General features: G+C 36.6%; 1 protein-coding gene across 1 annotated transcript in view; it reads right to left on the bottom strand.

Annotated features, from left to right (window-relative positions):
• LOC149794197 (uncharacterized) overlaps window positions 1-11,775 on the bottom strand; it is a 40,792-nt gene extending 29,017 nt beyond the window's left edge. Inside the window, exon 1 of the mRNA XM_089966536.1 lies at window positions 11,347-11,775. Within this exon, the coding sequence (XP_089822662.1) occupies window positions 11,347-11,683 (337 nt within the window). The 5' untranslated portion in view covers window positions 11,684-11,775. The remainder of the gene's footprint in view (window positions 1-11,346) is intronic.
• Window positions 11,776-20,175: the final 8,400 nt, after the last annotated feature.

Raw genomic sequence — 20,175 nt, 5'->3', positions numbered from 1 at the left:
ACTGTATTGTTGATAATGTGTCTTTCGAACATACAAGCTGTTTTTGCTTTGCCCAGTCCTTACAAATGAGGTTATAATTAATAATTAAGAAGCAGGAGAATTAATACAGAAGAAAAATGTTACCTAAAGAAATCAAATGATACCATGTTATGACAAAATAGGTGAACTTATTTCTTTCCTAGTGATAGCGAATGTCTATCAATGATTAGTACCACGTCTAGATTACGGTATTAGACAAGAACTAATATCCATTATAGCTGGTCAAGTAAAAATGCAGCAAATATTACGCTACGGTTGTATTGCTACTAAACGCATTTACGAAACAAACAATTCAGGTGTCCTGTATGAGTATGGCACAAAATGAGTTCAACGTTTTATTTTATTATAAAGTTTGATTGAACTATTTAGTTGGTGGTGATGGCATGTTTTATTTACCAAGTGATATGGTGATGAAAATGGGTAGTATAGCAGATTATAATACCTATTTAAAACCTTCTTCATATTAATTTAAAAATTTTGACATAAATACCGACGTGGTAACGACTATAATACCAGCAGATGATAAACAGACAGTAATAAATTGTCGAAAGCTAGAAACCAAAGATAATAATGTTAATTTGGATTATGTAGACAAGCCTACGGTACCCACAAATAAAGTTAAATCTAACTAAAATTTAAGTGGAATTCAGATTGAATTAGATACCAAGTGTGGTCCTAAACGTTGATACTAATATAATTTACTATTCAATTCCGGTTGTTTAAATCTCTGCACATTAAATGTCATCGAAAAACGTCAAGGCCAAAATGATATATTACTTTTATTTTCTGCAATTTCAGGTGCTGAGCAGCTTCCAGAAAAACGACGATATATCACATTAACCAACAGGCAGGGTAATACGAATTTTTTTTCAACACGCGCTGTTATAAAATTCCTGTCCTTCATATAACTGTATATTTGGTGGTTTTCTCTCTTTAATATTTTTATCTAAAGCAATGATGTTTCCTTGCTTTGTTTTTTATTTTTATTTTTAGCCCCTGTGTATTTGCAAAGCACATTTATCACCGTAAAATACGGATTATAAGCATTGATAAATCTTTGTTATGCTTGTAAATCAACTTGGCATGGTATTTAGCATCCACACTTTCATTGTGCAGCTTTATTTCTGCCTTGTTTGCGCAGCATGTAGACTTTTGTATCAGCCTGATTGTAACTTAAAATGTTTAGCATATGACTTGAAAAAGGTGCTTCATCTGTCTTTGTGTTCGTTTAATTTGTTTGAACAACTAAATAATATTTGTGAAAACTTTCTGTAAGACCGCAATATAGTTATCTTGAAACTATGAATGGTTACATATTATCTTATGCCTATATCTTATACATATTCTCTGCATTCCAAAATGTTTTAATAATCACGAGGATTATATATTACAGAAAGCACGTGTCTCACTGATCAATCTGTATATCCGAGAATTTAGACCTTCACACTTTTTTTTAACGAAAATGAAGTAGCCCTGACGTCCTAATCTTAGAAGTATGTTAACATCATTGATCAAGGCATACTAAATAGATGCATGCAAGACGAATATCATTAGCCCACCTTGATTTATTACAATATAGTAAATAATTTGGTGAAGGCGATAATTAAATTGTATGCTTGTATGATGTTGCTGTCGCTATGGGATTTTACGCCATTTCTATTCGCACGATAGGCTAAGGCGCTCGTCTTTAATGATCGCTCACACATGTCACCTTGGTCCGCCTGAGTTCTAGTCTTAGTTCAACTTGAATATGTGAGAAAGTAGTTTTCAGTTGGTCGGCGGTTCATTCCGTGGTTCTTTCCCTGCCAAAGATACTGGCCTCAATGCATAGCGTATGATTTGCTGCGAAGTGGCGTTAAACCCCACGAAACAATACTTTTGTTGGTTTATGCATCATTGGTATGTTTATCCTTTCCTAAAGTTTCAGATACTAAATAACCGTTTGTGACCTTAATGTCAGAGGGTTAATTAAATCATATGTTACTAGTATATGAGAGGAATAAAGACTAATTCTGCATTGCGTGGATCTTCATCCAAGAAATAAATCCTTCTAACTGTGGTCATTCCCCATCCCTCTAAAAACATAAGAGTATTTAAATTATTTTAAAAACCTAACACGTTTCAATTATCTGCAATGGAGTTGTGCAAATAATGTCATAGCTAGCGATTCAAGGTGAGGATGACATTTTCATGGGTGAATTCATCTCCGTATTCCTTTAATGCTTTATACTGATCCTTCTAAAATCCATTTATATTTACTCATTAGCCTACTGGCCCGCATAAAAATCAATCTAGAATAACATTTTAGCAGACACTATGTAAAACAATAATTTCTGGAAAAGTAGTATGACTTTGGTCAAGGTGAGGACAACACCTATTCTTATGGAACTAGTTACCGATGAAAATGACTATTGAAATGACAGATCAACGCCAGATATGACCTGTTCAAAGTACTGCGATAAAATTGCCTCATCCAATATTTTTGTATCGGTGTGTATAACGAAGCAGGGGGTATATGGTCTGTCTTTTTCCTACCGTGCGCATACATTCATGTGGGTCGTGTGTCTTGTCTGTCACATTTATTTGTGCGATCTGTGACCAATACCTTTTGAAACATTTTTGAGCACCATCAGCTTGGCTATTTCTTAGGATCCATGTGTACTATGCATATCAGCGTAGGACGCTGTTGCGTGCCGTTCAAGGTTTTATCCACATTGCTTGAAATTGTACTTACTTACAATTTCATATATGTGACCTAATTTTATGCTGAAAAGAAACCATATAAGTCTAACAATTATTTTCCGACTGGAAACAAGATCCGAATCATACAATCACTGTCATTGGTCACTATGACGGTGTGGACGGTTCAATCTTTGTCTAAAACTATCGATTTATTTTTAAAAAAAGGTACATACTTAGTAGTTGTGCAAACATTATTATGTTTCATAATTTTGTTGGTGAACAAGGGTGACAAAAGAAGTACATGTTCTGACAGACTGCTAGATATTTGTATCAAGATTTCACATAACGGACTTATCTAGACTATACTTTCAAGGATCAGCGGCACTTCATGTGGTCTCCATGGAAACTGGTGATAGAATTATCGTATAATCTTTGACCTAGTACGTTACTTATCTGTTCCCTACTTGAAGGTTGTCCCATATCACTGGTCAACAGTGAAATCATTACTGACTAGAAAAGGCCCTAATCTGTAGTATTTTGGTGTGCCGAACACGAATATAACCGTGAAAAATTTGTATTGGCTCTCGTTTTGAAGATATTCATATACCTCATTTTCTATGTTTCACTGTGTAAATTTCTCCAGTAGGACTGCAGCAACATCCGGAATAATGATGTAACATTGCATAATACCATCATGCTCACATCATCCACAGTTGATTGCATCATTTTCTGATGCAATGCAATACTAATGCCATGCGGCTGCTGAAGTAAGTTGACATCAGCAGTGTACTATACATGTGTAGGCCTATTATACTAATGCCAGGCGGCTGCTGAAGCTGACGTAAGCAGTGTACTATATAAAGCCCAATCAGATAGGTTCAGCATTTAAAATATTTTAGACGTTGTGCGAGACAGTTCAAGCTACTGTTACATAAAACTTATTATTTTATCCATTTACGTACAATAAAGAACAGTAATGCCTCGAAAGTGTGTTAATACCGCGGACAATTTTTGCTATATTTGTGGGGAAGTGACATTTGCCAACCAGAAGAAAAGTATCAATTCTCAAGTGAAGAAGGCATATCATCTTTACTTCGGATGCAAGGTTGGTGACCAAGACAAGCCTTGGGCTCCGCATATATGCTGTGCTACATGTACAACACAGCTTTCACAGTGGTTGAATTACAAAAGGTCATCAATGCCGTTTGCAGTCCCAATGGTGTGGAGAGAGCCAAGCAACCACCTAAATGACTGTTACTTCTGCTTGGTTCCTCCTCTTTCCGGCGGAATAACGAAGCGAAAGAAGTCGAGAATAGTCTACCCAAACATTCCGTCTGCATTGAGACCAGTTCCACATGGTGAGGGACTTCCTATTCCAGAACCTCCAGCAGAATATTCTCTTGATTCATCTGACGAAGACAAAAGTGAGTCGACCTGTTCTTCTCCTGGTCCATCAGCATGCAGTGATCCAGATTTTCACTGTGGTGCATCATCAACCCCACACAGAATAACACAGGAAGAACTAAATGACCTGATTCGTGATTTGGACTTATCAAAGAACAAGGCAGAATTGCTAGGATCAAGACTCCAACAATGGAATCTTCTAGAAGAAGATGTCACAATTACTGCATATCGAAAGCGCCACCAGCAATTGGAGCCTTTCTTCAGAAAGGAAAGTAATCTGATATTCTGTTCCGATATTGAGGGCCTCATGAATGCTTTAAAAATCACTCATGACCCACAAGAATGGAGACTATTTGTGGACTCTTCGAAACTGAGTCTCAAGGCTGTGCTTTTGCACAATGGAAACATTCTTCCATCTATTCCAGTAACGTATGCTGTCCACATGAAAGAGACATACGATAACTTAAGGCAGCTACTGAATTCCATTGAGTATAACAAGTACAGCTGGCACCTCTGTGGTGATTTGAAGGTAGTTGCCCTTTTAATGGGACTGCAGCAAGGATATACAAAATACATGTGTTTCTTATGCGAGTGGGATAGCCGAGCAAGGGAAATGCACTACATGAGGAAGGAATGGACTCACAGGCAGAATGTAGCCATTGGAGAGAAGAATATCCAACACCCAGCTCTGGTTGAGGCTCAGAAAATCTTGCTACCACCCCTTCACATCAAACTAGGTTTGATGAAGAACTTCGTGAAAGCCATTGACCGGACTTTGCCAGCATTCCGATACCTGCATGAAAAATTCCCTCGACTCAGCGAAGCAAAGATTAAAGAGGGAGTTTTTGTGGGTCCTCAGATTCGAGAGCTTTTCAAAGATGACCGGTTCAACAACTTGCTGGAAGGTGACGCGAAACAAGCATGGAATGCTTTTCGCCTAGTTTCTACAAACTTCCTCGGAAATGTTAGGGCAGAAAACTATAAGGAACTAGTAGAAGACATGTTGATGAAGTATAAGAAACTTGGCTGCAATATGTCTCTAAAGATTCACTTCCTTCATTCCCATTTGGATTTCTTTCCTAGCAACTGTGGTATTGTTAGTGATGAACACGGCGAACGTTTTCATCAAGATATCGCAACAATGGAACAAAGATACCAGGGAAAATGGTCCACTACAATGCTGGCTGACTACTGCTGGACACTCCTCAGAGATGCTCCTGAACAGCTGTACAAGAGACAGGCGAAGAAATCTAAGATGTAGTCAATGACTTGATTTTTTATAGGTAGGCTATTACAGTTGACCTTTTACTATTGGAATGCATTTCGTTATGTAAACATTAATTTCTTGCAGATTACAAAAAAACTAGAGCCAATTTTGCAATTTGACTGTCATATTCGTGTTCAGCACATAAAAATTGATAAGAATTGACTAATTTTATTTCAGTAACATGACTTTTGTAAAAATTTGTTGTCCAGTGTTATCAGCATTTCTGGAAGAACTCACGAATACATACCAGTCTGATGAAATCTATGATATTAGAACTGGTAATTAGCTTTAATATCAATGGGAAATAAAACACCGGTGACGCCTTTAACTGCAGCGACGCAGAGAGAGAGAGAGAGAGAGAGAGAGAGAGAGATTACAGATTCACAAAATGTTGTTCAGTGTCGACGTGTATGCGTTTAGGGACATTAACAATAAATACACGCAACCCTTAGTTACATCAAAAATTATAGTAAATACTCTGGAAATGCAAACGTTGAAATAAAGTTTTGGTGTAATCAAGTGAGCGTGCGTTGCCCCTTTGTCCACATTGACCATGTGCCATATCTCACTTTAGTGTTCCCGACTATATGCTACGTTATACGTCTGAGAGATGTTGCGCAGCTTTTACCAGTTTCACGTTTACTACCCGGTGAGAATTATGGTTGCCGTGCCGGATTCTGGGCGAAACAAAAGCGCTGCTATAATTGTTTCGAGTGCTTTTATATGAATAAAAATACATATTAGCGGCATGAATCTAGTCCCATTGTGGATACATCTTACTTCCATCCGTCTAGCGAGGGGCTGACGCCAGCATAATACCGATGGTAGTTCGTCTGGCACATTTACATAGGTGGTAAATGATGTTTCATCTCAGTCAAGCCGATTTGCCTCACGAGGACCGAACTCATAGATTTCAAAGCAGCCTCCAGTCATAATTTGCTGTTTTGACTTCATCAACCGTGCACTCTTATTGAAGAGAGGACATGTGGATTCGAATAGAATCGTCGCTGAGCAGAAACATGTCTCTGGACCCATTCCACTTCCTCTACCGCGCGATGGCTGCGAATGGGTTTCGCAACACCATTTCTGTGATCAGTAACCGAAGAACCATCCACCAAGATCAGATGATTAGTGTTGGATTTCCAAATGTTTGCAGCAATGGTGTTGTTCTGTCCGGCACAGCGTGGATGGCATTCACTATAACTTTGAACGGCAGTACAGAAACTCAATCAGCGGTACCTAATTAATATTCGATGTAATGAACCACACATATGTCGCACACTAGATCCGGATCCAGGACATAGGAAAGTAGTTATACTGTAGGCCAGGATGGTACTAAACAAAAGTGAAGAGTGATATCAGAATTCTTGTCAGTGACGTTACTCAATGATTTCAATTGCGATACACCAACATTAAATTCACAGTCAGCAGGGAACCTAGGTGTTACTCTGGACAGTAATCTCACATTGCACCAACATGTCATGAACATATGCAAGGTTGCATATCTTGAGATGAGACGCATCAGCTCAATTTGCAATTATCTTTCAGTTGATGCCACTAAAACACTTGTGTGTTCATTAGTACTTTCAAGACTGGACTATTGTAACTCAATTCTTTCTGGTTCATCTCAATATCTAATCCAGAAACTTCAAACAGTTCAAAACAGAGTACCAGAATCAGAGCACACATACCCGCTGGTCTGTACTCTAAAATGGCTATCGATTCGATCCAGAATAAAAAAAAATTGTTCTATAGTCGAAAATACCTATCCGACCTCATCCATGTGTACACACCAGCAAGAGACTTACGCTCCTCTTCTGACAATCGTATACTCATTATTCCTACTATGAAAACGAAGTCATATTGACAACGTTCTTTTGCATACCAGGGCTCAGCAACGTGGAATTAATTGCCCACAGAAGTTAGACACAACGACACAGTGATTCCATTCAAGAGTGCTCTTAAAACTCACACATTTCGACTGCAAGAACAAACATAAAGACCAAATAATGTTTCCTACCTTAAATATTTCAGCATGTTTTTTATGTTTTCTAATTACATGGTGTTTTTTTTGTAATCATATCATTATATGTTTTTTTATATTATATGTGTTTTCTAATGTTGTAAAGCGCCTAGAGCGTCTAAAGATTAGGCGCTATACAAAGTCCTCATTATTATTATTGTAGGTTACTGCATTTGTATGGGAAATATGAACGAGTTTGTTGGATGGAATACTGCACGACCTTCGGAGTGCAGCAGATCCATCCGACAAAACGAGTTCATATTTTCCAATACAAATGCAGTAACCTTTTTATTATATGTTCATTTCTTTTTATTCTACTTAGGCTTAATTAAATAAACAAAGTACACTACAAGAAACAACGTAAATGAATGAATGCCGTAATCCAAACTAAATACACAAACGCATCTTCGTCATTACACAACAACACCATTATTACTGCGCACATAACTCAGCGAAGATAAATTTTAACTTAGTCGCGAACTCGACATAACTTTCGAAAGAAAATAGCGGATCTAGTTAAAATTTAAATTTGGAGTCATATTGTAAATGAATGTGCATTGCAACAACTTTTCCATTTGAACTGGAATGAATAGATTTTGGTATTTTTTTCTTTTCGATTCTACGAAATTTCGTGAATGTGGACTGGGTTTGTATGTGACAATTCCACATGAAATACATGGGATTGAAGAAGCTAGGGAGAAGAGTGGTGACATCAGCAAATGTTTTTATGTTTCTGTCACTGAATGTTTGAAATTAAAATGTGGGAAAATATGAAGCTTTTCAATTGTAATTATCAAAAAGACGCTATGGAATTTAATGCTTATTTCATTTTGAGTGCGGTAAGGAGGACGTAAATGCACGTATCATTGAAATTATAGTACAATTTCGAAATGTGCAATCAAGATTGAGAACCTATGACATGGCTCATGTAATTCGGATTTGCAGAACTATGAAAGTACAGTCTGAGGAAATTCAGGATGTAAAACTGTAGGTATATTTGTTTTGCCATTCTTATTACCATCTAAAGAAGAAAGTATATGACTTGTCACTTGTATGTTATTTTTAAGGACCTGTTCTTGAATATGTTGTATACTGTAGCTAGCCTAAATCCGAAACATTGTATCAATGCGGAATGTGCCAAAGCAGCTGGTATGTGGCAGTCCACGAAACATCTGTTTTAGTTCATTCAGAAACAAAATTAAACAACCACAACATAAAGCGCTTCTTACGCGAGTGTACATGATTTGTTTACAATTCAAAAGTGCTGGTGTCTGCGTCCATTGTTTATTTACAATAGAATGTAGTTCCTTTATGCTATTATTATTATTATTATTATTATTATTTATTATTATTATTATTAGTATTATTAATGAACATTTTTCTAACCCCTTATCCGCTTTTGCCCTTCTGGCAATTCTTTCATAACTTGCATACACATTTGAAGATTACCGTTATCTGCCACCGCTGTGGAAAGTGTGTGTTGGTGTTTGAACTTCCTGAATTAGCATTTGTGGGTCACTTTAATTACATCACATTTGCACGATCATACACTTGATTATACGCCTCAGGGAGCCAGCCAAACGCGGGAATAGTTTTAGTCAATTCCGATGCTCTGCCTTGTACGCTTGGTAAAAGGTTCGAGAAAACAACCACATTATCTTTCTTCAAGACGACGGTGCCGTTCTTTCTGGCGTTCTGCATCAGAACAATCAAGCTTACTGATCTCGCCAATATCGGCCGTCATGCCGGCATCCGCGTGTGTGTCATAAAATCAAAATCATAATGCCATTGCCCTCTATTTCCGCTGGCAGACCTCTTTGATAGCCCTATGTTACTGCGCAGACGAAGACTCATTTGAAAAACGCTTTGAAGAATCGATATCATTGAGGCCTCGTGTCAAACGGAGGCCTATGAAATTTTGGAAGCTGAGAGTTTTGGTGCGCTCCTACTGCGCACAGAAACATCAGCGTACAACCAGTTTACTTCCTTGTCTCGTCTTCCCGACCTGCTTTAAGCGAGATTTGACATGTGCTCTGCAGCAAAACCAATACACGTAATGGCGTTTGGCTACACAGAATCAGAAGATCAGTAATCCACATCCAAAACTTCGTAACAGCCACGAAAGAATCTATTAGTGACCGTGATCTTCCAAGAAAATTATGTTCTATTACCAGTTTGTTACAACTGGTTTCACGCAAGCTCACATACGGTTTGTACTGATTATGATTTCTCCCTCAGTTGTTCTATAGTCATTCCAATTAAGCGGGGATTTGTAGAACTACAATTTCACAAAAAAACTATTTTTATTTGTAGTTTAATATATTATTATACTACTTTGTAAGTTAATATTCTGAAGTTTGTGAAGTCGATTAAAATTTAAATTACTTGGTGGTAACTTAGAATGATAATTGTTTTTAAATAATGAACTGTTTGTATTGGTTGACATTCGACATAGCTAGAGTAGATGCAGCAGTGTGAGAAGATTCAGTAATGGTAGCAGCATGATAAGATGCAGTGCTATAGCAGGTGTATAAATAGCAGAATATGTAGCAGTAGAGTAGTAGCAGGCATGATAGTTGCTGAAAGCCGATCAGCAACAGTAAGAGTGGTAGTAGGAGAATGTGAAGAGTAGCAAAGTCCCATGTACAACTTAATATATTGTTTTTGTTTGACGTTATAGCTTGTGCAAAATTTAAGCTTTCTTGTGCTTGCATATTGTACAAAAAGTTACGCAAATACTTTGTCAACTAATATGAACTTTAAATTCTAGAAGTTTTTAAGGTAAGAATCATAAGCATTTTAAAGGAACTATGTGGACTATTATGATCTTTTTGTAAGGTAGCATTTCATGTGGTGATAAATGGTTAGACTTGTGGAAATTACTGATCTTGGATTGGTGACTTCTAATTGTTTGAATTTCCTGATTTTGGGATCAAAAGACGATGCACAACACATGAAAGTAACAGAAAAGAGCGAAAACCAAAAAGTCTTGCAAAATTCAACAAATACTTTTTCCTAGAATGCAAAGAGAAAATTTAAAAAGAACTCATGGTTTTGTGAATTAAATCACATATGGTTTTAGATATATGAAATTCCAATTGATACCATTGGTATTCCAAATAAATTCCGATACTGAATGTGTTGATTTGCCCGTAGTCTCGAATGTGCTAATGTGCATATGATCTGGAATGTGGCGATGTACTAACAATCCTTGGATGAATCACAATAATATAATCCAAAATGTTATTGTCTGAGTTCATTATAATTCCAAAATTATCTTTTAGTCCAAGAATAGTTTTGAAGACGTTGCAATTCCATTGAAATACTAACTTGAATAAATAAATCCAACAAAATTAAGAACTAGACAAAACGAACAAAACAATGAGACTGTTTCTGCTTCAGATGTTAAGGCAAGAATGAATAATTTCAAAATATACAAGATTATATACCAATCAACTTTACCTGGGTCGCAATTTCTATTTTCGGAGAAATACATTGTCAACTAATATGAACTTACTATTCTAAAAGGTTTTAAGGTAAGAATCAAGACTGTGTCTTTAACTCAAACTGAATTAAACACGTTTGAAACTAATAATGATCTGACGATTTACTCTAATATTTTAATATTTTATAGAAATATTAGCTATGTGTTATGTTGTTTGCAAGTAAATGAGACAGATGTATATAACATATAACCATTAAGAAAAGCTAACAATTAATACGAATTAAAAATGCATAACAGTTATGCAGCCAAACAATTTTCTGTAGTCATCTAAAAAGCACACGAATCAGTCAATTTTGAATACGGGTTAGAACTACCAATATTTTTCCTTTCGGAATAGCTTTACCTCTTTGACTTCATTCAAATGTATGTTTCCTTGGTGCTGTAAGGAATTAACATAAACTAATTTGTAAAGAATGAAAAGCTTACATGTTGAACAACATATGCCATGATATCCCCGAGCACATGCACACCCGGATCCAGTGATATAAGTTCCGCCATTAAAGCAAATCTCAGAGCAATTCCGAAAGTTATATATAAAAATATCCGTTCGATTATACTTATCCCTGCAATCACTCCATACTCCGTCAATTGATGGACAACACAGACTGCGCCATCTCATTTGTATTCCCCCACCACATGATGCATTGCAGCTTTGCCAAGGCATCCATGTGCCAAATTCTCCTACAGGAGTTGCTCCACAATTACCAGTAATATCTCGTATATTCAACAGGAGTAGCAAACAAGACAGAGTCAAAAGTATCATGTTAAGCCTAAACTCAGATTTTCAATATGAAGACAATATGAGCAGAAATTTTACAGGTCATCAGCCAATGACGAAGTCTCTCTGGAGCGACATGATAACACTATCTTTTAAAGTTCGACCTTCCCCTTATCTTACATATATTGAACAATTCTCACAGTCAATGAGTACTCAGTTATCACTTGCAATAATGGTTGTGCAATGCCTTTTTTATGCCTGAACTTTGATAGGCCTTAGTAACAAGTATGCATGCGTTGACTGTTCTCGAGATATACTGCGAATTTACTTATCATGAATAGGGGTAATTAATTTCGTGCAATAATTACAACCTACTGTACAAAAGGGGTTATCATTTATTCGGGATAATTATTTTTGTGCGCTATCAACAAACATAATATTCAGCATGGATTATGATGTGGTAGGGATTACAATTGTATGCATTATCACATCCAACTGTACAATATGGAATTATATTTAGTGTTATGAAAAAATAAGTCGACAAGCATCAACAGCCAAATCTGCAAATATGTCTTTATTAGGTTACTGTTACTTATCTACATATTATTGCGCATTAGACCTATTTCTCAACATAATAAGGTTTTAATGTGATCGAATATAATCCCGTTTGAAACATCTTTTAAAGTCATGATTCTTTAGAAACAAATTTTGGAGTTCAATCATTTTTATGTGACTAAAAACTGTTCTTTCCGTAATCGTCCCCTTTTTCTAATTAATAAAGCCATTTCGTATGATTCCAGTTGCTCCATAGAGGTGATTGCATCACGACAGCTTTGGAATTGTTATTGTGTCACACGTGATGCAGGCAACACAAGAAGGCGCAGTTTTGAGTTGCCAGCCTGTTTACGGCCATTGGACTGGCAACATTAAAAATATATATTGATTATGAACTGGTTGAATTGGTAGATATATCCAAAAGAGCCGCATCAGTACTAGCAGATGTAGCTAAATGAGGTGATTTAGTAGCATCAATTGTAACATGAAACATTGTTAAGCACATCTCACCTGTCTCCTTGGTTTAGAGTCTCAGCTAGGCCATAGTGAGTAGCTTGCTAGTAGCTTACAATGGGTCGGTGGTTCTTCCGAGTTTCTTCCTCCACCAAATATAGTGGCATCCGTGTATATTGTATCATGTGCATATAAATGTCGTTTAACTCACAAATTACAACTTTTGTAGCATGTACTTCCGACTGATCTAATAATATTTTAAGGTGATCTATTGTGTGGAGATATCACTGGTCAACAATGTTTTAGAAGTCGTCTGCTTTAGAGATAAAAGGTGCAATTTATTTTGGATTTTGATGTGCTAAATTCAAATAGGACAATTAAAACAATTGATTGGATACTGTTTCCAAGATATTCAAGTTTTTAGATTTTACATATATGTATATTGTGTAGATAGCAGAGTTTTAATCATAATTTGTAAGCCTGTCTTTCCATGTGCTTATGGATGCTTTACATGAAAATATTTCGCCTGTTGTGATTATGTTACACTTAAAAAAACAGCTAAACGCTTATATGAATAAAATGTAGTTTCAAACAAAAGCAACAAACTATTACGTGTATGAATGTACATAGTTTAGACCTTATTCAGTGTCTACTCAGCACTTCTTGACTTGTCTCTTGTATTCATTAAATGGAGCATCTCTTTCCACCAATTCCTTGTAGTTATTCGATGTTTTGTTTCCGAGAACATTTGTTTCCACTAACTGGAAGGCTTTTCATGCCGTCTTTTCCTTGCCACGCAGTGCACAGTCAAATGCATCATCTCGAAGTTCACAAATGATGACCGACAAAGAGACCTTCCTTTATCTTAAATTCACTTAATCCTGGCAAATTTCTACGGCTACGGAGTTACTTTAAAGCTGTTGGTGTTTTCTCCAAGACCTTAACAAAGTTCTTCATCGAACCAGTTTAATGTGTAAGGGTGGTAACAAAATCTTTATTGATTCAACAAGTGGTAGATGCTGAACACTTTTCCTCCCAGGCTCCAGTGACTGTCGAAGTGGCAAATCTCTCTTGATGTAGTAGGAATCTCTCGCACGACTATCCAATTCGCATAGAAAACAGCAATACTTTGTGTATCCAGTCAGCAGACCAAGTAAGAGGGCAAGAACCTTCAAATCGCCACATAGCTGCCACTGACGTTGGTCATAGTTTATGCACCTGTAACGTTGTTTCGAGTTTTCATAGGCTTCCTTCATATGGACTGCATGATGGTAAAACATTGCCATTATGCTGCAAAATAGATTTAAGACTCGTCTTCGATGAATCAATGAACAGCATCCACTCATCTGGTTCATGTACGATGTTAAGGGCTGCCATCACACCATCGATGTTGTTGCAGGTTACAAGATCACCTCCCTTGAAGAAGAATGGGTCCAGGTCCTTTTGACGATCATGGAACATGGAAACCCAAACGTCATCTGCCAGGAGATTCGATTGTTGTAGACGGGAGCCCAACCGCTCTGCCTTACTCTTGGATAGTTCCAAATCATTGACAAGGTCATTCAGTACACCTTGTGTTATGAGGTGTGGTTCAGAGAGGGAGAACGTGGAACAATATGGGTCATGCGACATTGATGGTTCAGGACTAGAAGTTTCATTCTTTTACTTTTACTCGTCTGACTCAAGTGAGAGTGATTCTGGTTTTTGCATTGTTCACATGAGTTTGAGGCATCTCTGCTCGCGTTGGCTAACAGCAGCGTGTCCCTTTGCAAAATCAAACACTGACAAATAAGAGAACACAACGCTGTATGATTTCTAGAGCTGGTATAGGGCAATGTGTTCAGCAGAGTGATGTAAGCTTAGTTATGATTGCTTCATCCATGATTTCTAGGAATAGCATAATGCAATTCATATCATGCATGACGAAATACAGCTTCATATTGCATCATTCAATGTTTTGCCTGTCCAAACCCAGTCATAAATTTATTCATAGATCCAGTCAACGATGTATTTTAGTCAATTCTGGTTTAAATTCCATTCGATTTATAACTCACTTATCCCTCGCCATTCCTAAGTCAAGTTAAGTATATACTGACTCAGTATCGTATCTTTAGAACTAGAGTCAATCAACAATGTTGAGCATCATTTAAGGTCTTTGTGACTCAGAATTAGTAACGTTTGACTACATTTATTTCGGAAGCATTTTGGCTGTCGACCAATGTTTTTCATTGATCTTCACTTTTGTGGTCGCCACAAAAGTTCGAGACGAAATATCGATTTTACTAAACTAAGTCAGTAAATGTCGGGTATATTCATTACTAGTACAGATGGCTGTTAAATTAAAAGTATTTGACAATACAGTCGCGTGCAGTTTTGTTCCTGATAATACGATTGAGGCTGTGTTGGAGATTTGTATTATAAATTACTTCCAATTCGCTGAGCTGTCTTGATGTACATCAACAATTTACTATGGCCTGCTGTTTTAGAAAAGCAAAAAAAACGTAACTACAAATCATCACTCAATATAAACATACTCACCTTATGCCGAATTGGCAACTTATATTTTGCTTTGAAAATGTTTATATAATGTTGCGATTGCTTAATGGAATCATATCAGGTTTCGTATTGTTCCATAAAGTAGCATCGACATTTAAATTTTACTTTAATATTTCTAAAAATACACCCGTAACATAAACTCATAACTCGTTATTTCCAATGTGATTCTAAGTTTATAAGATATTAGCATAAGGTCATGTCTAAATATATATATCCGAAATTTCCATTGTATGTTCCAGTTCCTAAAGAGAGTGATATGACGTCGGTTCTGAATATGAAATTAGAATCTCTATCTACAGAGTAAATAAAACTGACATTTGGCTAACTGTGTCCTTATTTTCCTGGATATAGTTAGAATATGTGTTCGCGCATTAGAATAGATGATAGTCAGTCGTAATATGTATTGGTCAGTCGCAATAGTTACTGATCAGTGGTAGTAGATATTTGTCAGTCAGAAAAGGTGTTGGTCGGTCATAATACCTATTTGTCAGTCATTTTAGTAAGCTACATTAGGTGGTGATCATTCTGAATAAGCTTTAGTTGCTCATTAGAGGTATTGATTAGTCAGAATACGTATTGATCAGTCATTGTGAGTTATTGTCTGTTTAGGTGTATCTTACTCACTCTGTTCAAGGTTTATAAAATCTATTGTATCACATCATGTTTAATTCATATAAACCCATTAGTGCCATATGTAATGTTAAATTCCGCTATACGCCGCTAACGCCATATTCCCGTTGGATCATATAGACCGCTAATTTAGGTTATACGCTGTTAGTTTTATTTTCCATATGGGACGATGAACTGCAAATGTTACTATTCCGTAGGGGTCATACACTCCCAAATTTGCCATAATGTTAATTTCATAGGGGTCTTATCATCCCAAACGCTAATATTATATTCAAATTGAAGTCCATAGTGATCCAACACGTAATATTAAACTCTCATTGTGGTTCATAGTACCCCAAACGTACTGTTAAATTCCCATAGGGGTCGTTGTGGCCGAACCATAATGTAACTTCCTATAATGAACCATATTGTTCTAAACGTGATATGGAATTCCAGTAGAATTCCATAGCTCCTAAATGTAACGTTAAAGGTTCATTAAAAATGGGACAGGAAGTTAATATTTGTAAAAGATTGATGCAACAAAAAGGCCTGTAAACAAAACTAAAGAAAGCAAGAACAACAAAAAAAAAAATAATACAAAAAGTACAAAAATCGCAAACAAACAAACGAAAAATCAAAAACCACCATTATACATCCAGCGAACCAACATCAAACAAGTGTATCTGAAGTATATCTGAATGGCGTGATATACATGTCAATTGCAAATAGCGCCCTTTTACGATCCTATCATTATTCAGTTTAATTATAAACCAGTAGTGGTATGATGAAACATTATTGGAACAGGGGAAAAGTAAAATGCTTTCACGGTTTTCTATGTAGACAGCAATACCAGTGCATTCGTTTTCACATGATCTCTGCTGAGGACAGACACAAGAAGCACAAAATCACGACAAAAATGAATTCTCCTTATTAATCAGTATAGACCATATTTTGTGAAATAACTAACGTTGATTTGAGTCAATTGAATTTAACGATCCACACAAAGAACATGCTGAGCATTTTCAAAGAGCAGAAATATCGAATTAACAGTTTATTTGCAGTTTTTAGAAACGGGAGAGAGGGAGAACTTACTAGTTGTTGAGATGGCAAAGGAATAGAAGTATGTCGCATCTTGAGTAACACGAGTATTTTTAAGAACACCTAACACTTCGTCAACATACGATTAATTGTTTTAATGTATTTTCTGCAGTCTAATTTGATTACACACGAAATTACCAGACATAAGTGGTTGCAACAGCACTCCTATATATTTCTTCACGCAAGTGGAATTTAAACTTTAATCTTCCCACTCCCAAAATCAATAGGGCTCGTTCTTTGGTGACATGATTGTAATATGTTTACAACAATTTGCTGGAAATCGACTGAGGAGAACTTAACTTAAAGTTAAACACCCGCAAACCAGCAAAGGTCTTTCCAAGATAGAGAGGAAAACGTGAAATTGTTGCATGCAAAAAGTGTGTGGTAGTTTTGGTCCGAAATGTAATGAAATGACCAAACGTCTTTTAATTGAGAACGACCATGACCTTGGAACAACTGACCACACTGAGATCTGAGTTTTGACGACCAAATCATCTAATGTCGTCCTAGTGATAAGAGATGCACATATTCTTTTTCTTTAATCTGTCATTTAGAACTTAAGTTGCCAGTCAGGAATGAAGTACAAAACTAAACAAATTGTTAGATACAGCATCTTTACTCATGAAGCTACTGGTCAACAAATCAAGATTGTTCTACCCTGAGGTACTTAAATACGTTTATGAAGTTTCGATGAAATCTTATGAAATCAAGTTATCATCCGAACAACAAAATGGACGCCCAATCGAACTCCCACTTAACCGTCCGAACATTCACCGGTGGATTAAAATATCTTGCAAAGTCCGCTAGCGCCGTATAACATGGGTACCGTCAAAGATACAGTGCATGTCCGCCCATTTTGTAATAATACTCTATGTAGGTACTAGTTGCTGACCGTAAAGATCATTGAAAAACAGTTTTCAAAGACCATGTGCTTTGGGTACGTAATGCGATCTTTAACCAAATCAATCGTGCGGAAACCAAAATTTTCTTCTTAGACTCGCCATGAAAATGACACCTCACATTGCACACTGAAGTCGGTTTGTTTGTTCTCAAAAGAAATGCAGGTCATTGACATAGCTTGGTCAAGCAATTTAAAGTAAGATATGTGCTGTGAAAACACAATTTTCGTTTGAGCCAGAATGACAGACACAATGAATTGCCTTCAACAAACCTTGGTTAAGGTACGACCTCTAGAACTAACACTATTATGCGTTAACCATATGTTTGTCTTTCAGTCACAGTGATCTTGACTTTTAACATTTGAGGCCCCCAAGATCGGCTTCTTTCTTCGCTCAAGTAAAGAAACCCATCATGTGAAGAAACCTTTTTTTTTTCTCCCACGGTGATATTGACCTCTGATCTTTTGATCCCCAAGTTAATATACATCTTACATACGTCAATAATGACCCCTAAATTCATACAATTATTCCATACTTCTATTGCAAACAAAACACAAAATTTAGTCCAGATGGTCTATGATGTATAACTAATATTATTTTGGACAAATCCATTGTTCAAATTCAGTCATATTGACCGTGACGTTGACCGCTTGGCCACACAATCAGCAGGCTTCTATTTATCCCAAGAGTATGTTGTCCGCAAATTTTGATAAAGGAAGATGTTGGAAAACTAAAGTTATTTTATGAATCTAAAATTGTTACTTGTGGACGTACATGCGCAGGTATGGAAAAAAAAGTGATAATATTATATAATCCGACATTTGACAGACTGTAATAAAATTTCGAGTATGCGCCATTTATATATAGCTCAACATTTTATGGATTTCTTAGATTTTTGTGATCATTTGTTTGATTATATATGGCAATCAGTGTTTGGCATATAGTCCTCATCCCGAATAATTAGCCAATTGCTACGGGCAAATGGCACAGAGTGCATTGTTAAATAGATGTCATGATGGCGTGGTTTAAATTCGTAATGAGTATATGCCAGAGCCGCATAGGATGGCCTTTAGCAAGAAGTCTTATTCAAAATTAATTGTGTGGATTTATTGTATGTCTTTATGTGAAGTATTTGGAATAGAGACTGATACATTGTACAATGGAATAATTGAGAAGTGACTGTTCCATTATCGGAGACATCTTTTACTGTTGCTATGTTGGTAAATATGGTATAGAGTTACAGTCGAAATGAGGCGTAAAATCTTGATTTGATGGACCTAGCGTAGAGTAGGAAAATAGTTCCTTGTATTTGGTGTTTGAGTTGTATATTTTTGCACGTGAATACTGGCGCTACGTTACGGAAATCATGCAGCTGTGAGGTCGGCATGCAGTTGTGAAGTTCTTATGTAAATGTGTAGTTTTTATATTTGTGGTCAGGTTTTAATGAGAGAAAAATAATTAATACTCTAGACGTGTTTGAGGTTTCAGTAGACCACGATTATCGTCGAGAAGTCCTTATAAACAAGGGGAAAACAATTAACTTCTAGCAGAGCTCGCTTGGTAAGGAAACCCCGTTTGGCTTATTATAAGACTAATCAAATGGGAATTTCGGAAATAAATAAAAGCATACCAGACATATTAGCCTGGTAAATATCGAAATGTCTTGAAATCGGAAGAAAACAGAAATCGTTCATTCCTGGATGACATACTGCAATCTTGGGCACAGTTTTAGGATGTAAGGCGTCACTTAACTTATTCTTCAGGATAGCACATGCAGTGACAGCAAGGATATCACATGCAAAGGCGTGCAAGGATATCACTTTGCAGTGTCAGCAGTATATCATATGCAATCACATAAAGGTTATCACATGCAATGACAGCAATGATAGTTGAAGAAGGTCCTCGAGACTGGAGGCCACAGTAAACAGTTCGTAATGATGCTGACTTCCCATACTTTTTAACTGCCTAGAAAGATGTGAAAAAGTGATTAGTATATCTGATGCTGATACAAGAAGTTAAACATTGCTGATGCTGTTAACGATGTTCTCACCAGATTTATCGCTTATACTATGACAGGAACAGTAACACTAATAAAACAAGAACTATTACCTACTAATGATTCTACTACCTCTACAACCATTACTGACCCTCTCTACCACCTCTTCTACTAACACAACAGCAACGACGACTACAACTACTATTGCTACTACTACTTCTAGTATTACTAGTACTAACCTTCACAGAAAAGAGCATTCCAGAATTCCCATGTTTTTAGGGGATCGTCTCTACCACCACGGATGTCCTTTCTCATCAGGATCTCTACAGACGCTGGCAGCGCCTGAAAGATTTGGATCCGGAAGCTAGGAA

The sequence above is a fragment of the Sinohyriopsis cumingii genome, chromosome 8 (assembly GCF_028554795.1).
Source record: "Sinohyriopsis cumingii isolate HCF-2022 chromosome 8, ASM2855479v2, whole genome shotgun sequence".
Classification (NCBI taxonomy): domain Eukaryota; kingdom Metazoa; phylum Mollusca; class Bivalvia; order Unionida; family Unionidae; genus Sinohyriopsis; species Sinohyriopsis cumingii.
The sequence above is the reverse complement of the archived record's forward strand: the minus strand, read 5'-3'. Positions and strand labels throughout refer to the sequence as shown.